General features: G+C 28.1%; 1 protein-coding gene across 1 annotated transcript in view; it reads right to left on the bottom strand.

Annotated features, from left to right (window-relative positions):
* LOC106690257 (ATP-binding cassette subfamily G member 4) overlaps positions 1-5,035 on the bottom strand; it is a 131,884-nt gene extending 126,849 nt beyond the window's left edge. Inside the window, exon 1 of the mRNA XM_014435616.2 lies at positions 4,804-5,035. Within this exon, the coding sequence (XP_014291102.1) occupies positions 4,804-4,835 (32 nt within the window). The 5' untranslated portion in view covers positions 4,836-5,035. The remainder of the gene's footprint in view (positions 1-4,803) is intronic.
* Between the last annotated feature and the right edge of the window lie 2,181 nt (positions 5,036-7,216).

Raw genomic sequence — 7,216 nt, 5'->3', positions numbered from 1 at the left:
TATTTATTATACTGAGAGAGAATCAGATGAAAACAGATGAATAATTTTATTAAAAATAGAAAAAAAAGTAAAAATGATGAAAATATAGAAAAAAAAAATTAAAGAACTAAAACAATAAGAAAAAAAATCATGTATTATTATTATTATGTATTTTAATATTTACTGACTATGCCTATGTAATATATATTAATCTAAGTATGCAGAGTGTAAAGCAGCCCAAGGCAGTTGAGCGGCACTTCTTTATGATTAAATTTTTTTTCCCTCACTACTATTTTCTTTTCTACTGTATTCAATGATTTTTCTTTGTCTTCTTAGTAATTTAATTATTTTTTTCATTTTGTTATTTTATTTACAAGGCCAATCCTCTCTGCATGTCTCTACACAATAACAGATGTAAATAAATTTGTACTAACATTGAAGAAGTTGATAGGTATAGTGAATTAGGTAGTGAGTTAAGTTAAGTAAGGAAATATAAACTATACCCTTCGGTATCATAGAATAAGAGAGACCTAGACAAAGGCAAAGTTATTAGTCTAAACAAATCATTGAAGAATGCTTAAAAATATTAGGATTAAAATTCAATATTTTATAAATACATTAAAAACTCTTTTAACAATGTAAAGTATACTCAAAATCATCTTTAAATAGCCGTAACAAATTGCAACAGAATTTTCTCATAGACAGCGACTGGGGTCTCTTACAGACTATCTCAAAGTTAGTAGAATTGTCACTAAGTAACCCCAGTCTAGGATACAATATATGGAATACGACAAATACAAAATAAAATAAAAACTTAATGTCCGATATGCCACTATTAAAGCAAGGCAATGAAACAAACTATCTCATACACATTTACACACTAAAAACAAAAATTGATTTCCAACACACCTCAAATCTTACGACGATCATAGGACAATCATAATCGAGATGATGTGAATCCATTAGTACAAGAACCGGGAAGAAAAAAAGGCAGTTATCTCACCCCAATTTTTTATTACTTTAATGAAAACTATGTATAATCACTAGTCAAAATTTATGAGTCTGCCAAGTACAGGAAGGAGGAATAAAAAATGGCGGCTTTTTCAAAACCTTAAAAAAACACTAATTTTTCATTTGGAGTTCTATTTCTTAAAAACTACCAACACTAGAAAATCTAAGAGAACATTATTTAAAGAAGAGTAAATTTGCTGAAATATTAGCCCTAAAAGAGCTATTTACGTCCGATAGTTCTCGAGATATAGCTTTTTAAAAAACAAAATTTCTTAAAAATCTACTGAAAGATTAGTAATTAGTTAATTTATTTTGAGAATTCTATATCTCAGGAACTATGTAACGTACAGATGTCTATTAGCACTCTAATTAAAGCTAGTTTAATGGACTATAAAGAAGTATATGGCCTTTACCTTCGTAGGAATAGTAGTTTTCATGATATTTGCTAAAATAAATTGATTTATAGTTGTTCGGACAATAAGTTTGATTTATGAAAAACCTCATTTCAGAAACCATTGGATGTACAGATGTCTGCCAGCGCTCAAATTAAAGCTAGTTAAATTTACTACAAAATAGTTAATAATGTTTATCTTTGTAGAAGTAGTAGTTTTTATGATATTTGACAAAATAAACTCACAAAATGTTAATTTCTAGGTGTTCGAATAAAATGTTGGATTTTTGAAAAAATATCTCTAAATCCATAATACGCACATATGTCTGCCAACACTCAAAATAAAGGAAATTTAACTTACTATAAAGTAGTTTATGATACTTATCTTCGTAGGAGTAGTAGTTTTTATGATATTCACATATGAACATGAATTTGGCAAATGAAAATTTGTCCGAACAACTATAAATCAATTTATAATAGCAAATTTCATGTAAACTATTACTCCTACGAAGATAAACTACTTTATAGCTCATTAAACTATCTTTAATTTGAGAGCTAATAGACATTGTACGTCAAATGATTTTTGAGATATAAATTTTTCAAAATAAATTCACCAACTACCGATCTTTTAGTACGTCCCATACATTTTTATGAAATGTTGATTTTTAAAAAGCTATATCTCGAAAACTATTTAACGTAAATAACGCTGTTAGGGCTCATATTTTAGCAAATTTACTCTTCTTTAAATGACGTTCTCTTAGGTTTTTTTGTATTGTTCCTACTTTTTAAGATATAGAGCTCCGAATGAAAAATTAGTTTTTTTTAATCGCTTTGAAACAGCCGCCATTTTGTATTCCCCTATCTATACTTGGCAGATTCATCAATTTCAACTATTAATTATACATAGTTTTCATTAAAGTAATCAAAAATTGGGGTGAGATAACTGCCTTTTTTCTCCTCTTGGGCTCTTGTACTACATGGTGACACCCTATATGCAACCATAACTAGCAGAACGACCGACGGGCAGATGTTTTCGACACTTGATATCCGCGAGATACCAAAGGCGGGAAAAATAGGCAGAATAGCAGTAACACGAAAATTCCATAAACATCATGAACGCAGTAACTCAAACAATACATTTGCCTTTTGGTTTTCGAGAAAAATTCCGAATCTTAAGTGTAGGGACGTATAATTTTTTTTTTTTATATCGCATGCTACTACTGCATTTTCTCACTGTACCTCTATCATCGCTATTTAAAATACACTGAATAATATTTTAAAATTATATTACTGGATGACAGAAAAAAAAAATAATCGAATTTAAGAACCTAATTGAAAATATTAAATCGTTGTGACTGATATGGGCAGAAACCTTACAACAATGGAAGTTCAAAGATTCAAGGCTGAACCATTTAATCATGTAGAAACATTGAAGTTAAAGTAGTTCAAAGTGAGAAATATCTGATCATTAACAAGATAAACATAATAAACCTTTTTATTGGAACAAAAAGCAATTATTATGATTGCTTAAGCTATTATATTGTCTTAATTATGTGAATATTATATAAATATTTTTATTTTTATAACTGTTATTTTTAAATATTTACATTTGGATGAGTATCTAACCCAAATTAATTTTATATAACTATTTCGAAAAAACATTACTGGGAACTATTTTAAACTGCCATAACCATGAACTATAATGCTGCCATCTTTATATTTAAATGAAAGTCTTAACTGAAGAAATCCGTTTTTTTTTTTGTCATCCTTTCTTCATAAAATCTTTTATTTAAAAAAAAATGTATGACAATTTAAAAAAAAAAATCTATTTCTCTAAGTATATTCTTCTTAATTTATAGTTAACAAAGTCCAGGAAATGTAAAACAAATTATATTAATTTTTTTTTATTTAGAAATCTCTTAGGAATAAATAATAAAGCGGCTAACTATTGATAAAGTTAACAATATAACAAATGAAGTACCATTAGGTAGCATCCAATTGAATTGTAAAATACCGCTTTCATGTTATGTAATTGATTTTATTTACTTCAAAAGGTATTGTCTTGGTGAGAATAGACACTCAATCATTTTTTTAAATCCAAATTGAATATTTTTAATAAATTATACCAAAAACAACACATAAGAAGTTACAAATACTGAGAATGAATTATTGCATTGATAAATCTTTTTTTTTTTGTGGCCTCCTTTATTTATTTATTCCTATATTACATACATTGATAGATCATAACATTCTAAATTCAAAGTAAAGGTCCAACAGAAAAGTTATATCAATGGGAAGCTTAGATACTTATACATTTTTAAATGATTAATTAAATAAATCTTTTCTCCCTCTCCCCTGTGTTTCTCAAACTCTGGGCCTTCCTTTCATCATTAAATATAGAAGATTTTATAGAATTCATAATGGAGGATACTCTTCTGCCGCATCTTCCAATCTTTTCTATTTCATTCTTTTAAAAATACATGCCATACATCATTGTATCTCATGATTATACCAAGAGATAAGGGTGTGGATTAAATAATAAATATCATAAAAAATAATTTAATGAGCAATTTTATCAAAATTAAAAAAAAATTAACCAATTATAATGGACATATTCTGATAAATTTCTATTATCATCTTCAATAATCATTAATTGACAAAGTAATAAGCTACTGATATATTTTTTTAACATAGCATCAATGATTAAAAAATGATCACAGTATTTCTAAGTTTTAATTTAAAATGTGATAAAATAGGTTATACAACCACAGTAAACTGGATTGCACCCCATTACTATACAACTGTCTTTTTCTTTTAATGAGTTTTTTTCTAATTATTCAAAATAAAATATCACTAAAGATGTACATGAATAATTTAGGAAGAATTCCTTACAAGTAAAATCAGTTGTTGACGGCTTAGCATAAAAGGTCCTGAAGATTTTTATTAATTTTTTGGATTGATGGAGATAAAAATATCCTAGAGTAAAAATACTATATATTTAATTGACTAGGTTCTATAAAAAGTTTCTGAACAAAAACATGAAACCCAAAAACAGGTTGTCACAGTAGCCCTAAATAATGCCCAATCTGTATATATTGTCTTAGTTATATGTCATTCTGTGTTTTATGAAAAACTTTCTTCCATACAGAGTAGTATCGAATGAAAGAAAGATTCCTTGAAAACTAAGGTATGATTTATGAACTAGGAAATGACAATATAAGACCAAAATGAGTTTTTAGCTAACTTTGAGGTCTTATAAAAAAATGATGTCTGATGAAAAAGTAAATATGGATTAAACAAAGTACTAAATTTAAAAAAGTCAAAAGGTTGAACTGAAAAAATGAGATGAATAAATAAAAGGGATACATTTCATAATATTAATACTAGTTTTTACATAAAAAAATAACATGTTATCAACTCACTTATTGTTATTGACGATCAGATTCTTTTCCATTCTCTGATCTTAGAGGGCTATAAATTTATCAAAATTCATACATATGAGCTAAAAACTCTCAATCAAACCAACTCTTAGATTGATCACACTTAAAATGAAATCGATACAATATCAAAAATCTTATCAATTGAACTTTGTACACATTTGACACGAATCCCGGAATAGAACATTAATGTCAACTTTCTAACAGTTACTCAATCTAGTGCCTGTCTTCACAACCAACCAGATTCTTATCAAACTCTTACCGAATCAGACAGTTAGTTAGAGAAAACGGCGGGGTGATAAAAGGCGCTTCTTTCGCTTCCCTTATCGATGTTTAAATCCCAAAGAGCTCGAAGATAAAATAGACCAAAAAAGTTGCAAAGAAATTTAACAATATATTTTGTATAAATATTCAGAAATGATTCCTGTTAGGTAAATGTCTGTTTTGATTTAATAATTACTGTCATTCATGTATTGATTTTGATATTATAGATATATGATTAATAAAATGGGGTATAAGTTTCACAGATATTAGTGAAACAACTTTTGCATTAATTAATTTTTTATAACCTTATAAATTTTTAACTATGTGCATAAAATCGGCATTGTACCACTTATTCGACCTATAGCAGTTATTTCCAATCCACATACGTCCCTGACCTCTAGGCCAGAAATTGAATTAAGGTATGGTTTGCAGATAACCCAGACATTTTTCTCTGGCCAATTCGTAAAATTTGCTAAATGTTACTCAGCTAAAGGGTGTAAAATTTCTTAATAATGATGAATAGTAAGTGCATTTGAAGGATAAGATCTGCTATGGACATAGTTTACACTGCATCTGGACATTTATCTAAAATATTGAAAAATAAATCGCTAAATGACCTAGAAAAATATTTTTGAAACAATTTATTTTATATATGTATAAATCCCTAATCTCTATTATTATGTATAATCCCTGTTCAACCAATTGCTTTGAACAGTCCTGATGAAGCTCAGCAAAGTGGGGCGAAATATCGGAAAATAAATAGTTGTAAACTATTTTTGTTTCTCTTTTGACTGCAACCCTGACCATCTTCTTACGTATCAATTTATTCTATAAATCATAATTGAGTTGGAATCATATTTTTAAATGATTTTTTCACAAGAGTTATAGTTAAATGATAACATTTTCTGAGAAGCTTACTTAATCAAATATTTTTGTACACGTCTAGTTTTAGATATAACTGACTTTTTGTATGACAGTGCTTGAAACTGCAATTATCCGATAATTATTTCAGAACTATATTGCATTATTACACGATTATTGAATAAATGACTTTCAAGAAATGAATGCAAGTTATTTAATTGAAATAATTTCATCAAATCATTTTAATAAAAATATCCTTTTATTTTATGAAATAATTTATTAGATAAGTGAATTATATGAACAGTACCCAGGTTTAGTTAGGGCCACAAGAAAAGCATCCAGCAGAGCTGTAATGTCATATTGGGTTCAGTTGTCCAATACATTTTCAGTTACACTGACATTAAGACTTGAAAATTTATCATTTAGAGTAATGTACATTTCTCATTATCTACATAAGAGCCCACATCAGCACCACAGCCATCAAAATATAGCAGCATATCATTTAACAGAATGCTTGAAGAAGTTTGTCGGAGGGTGCGGTCAGCAAAGAACAACATAAATAAACAAAACCATATTTATTTATTTTATGCCGACGTTTCGACCTGAGTTTCAGGTCTTCATCAGGGCTATAGAACAAAAGAGATAACAACAACATTTAGAGTAACATACAATTTAGATACATTTAGAGTAACTCTAAATGTTGTTATCTCTTTTGTTCTATAGCCCTGATGAAGACCTGAAACTCAGGTCGAAACGTCGGCATAAAATAAATAAATATGGTTTTGTTTATTTATGTTGTTCTTTGCATGACCCCCCCCCCCCCCCCCCCGACAAACTTCTTCAAGCATTAATCTACAGTCAACTATCTACACCTCAATTTAACAGAATGGTTTCTTTCCAGTATAAGATAGTAAAATATTGATTTCTACCCTTGTAGTTAAATTTAATGAAACTTAAATTATAACCATAAAGCAACTAAACTTACCATTAACATCCATAATTAATGTAATAGTTTTAATTTACATGCAATATAAAAATGAATGAAACTACAGAAATATAACTATTTAGAATTATGAAACTATAATTAACTTATATATGTATATATAGTTGACCGTAAAAATTGATATATAAGAAGATGGTCAGGGTTGTGGTCAAATGTGAAACAAAAATAGTTTACAACTATTTATTTTCCAACGTTACGCCCCACTTTGCAGGGCTGTCCAAATGAATAAGTTGAACAGCTAGATAGCAGATAGCTGTTCAACTTATTCAT

This window comes from Halyomorpha halys, unplaced genomic scaffold (assembly GCF_000696795.3).
Source record: "Halyomorpha halys isolate HHAL.00 unplaced genomic scaffold, Hhal_1.1 Scaffold1631.1, whole genome shotgun sequence".
NCBI lineage: Eukaryota > Metazoa > Arthropoda > Insecta > Hemiptera > Pentatomidae > Halyomorpha > Halyomorpha halys.
Note: the sequence above shows the minus strand (reverse complement) of the source record. Positions and strands in the feature narration are given on the sequence as shown.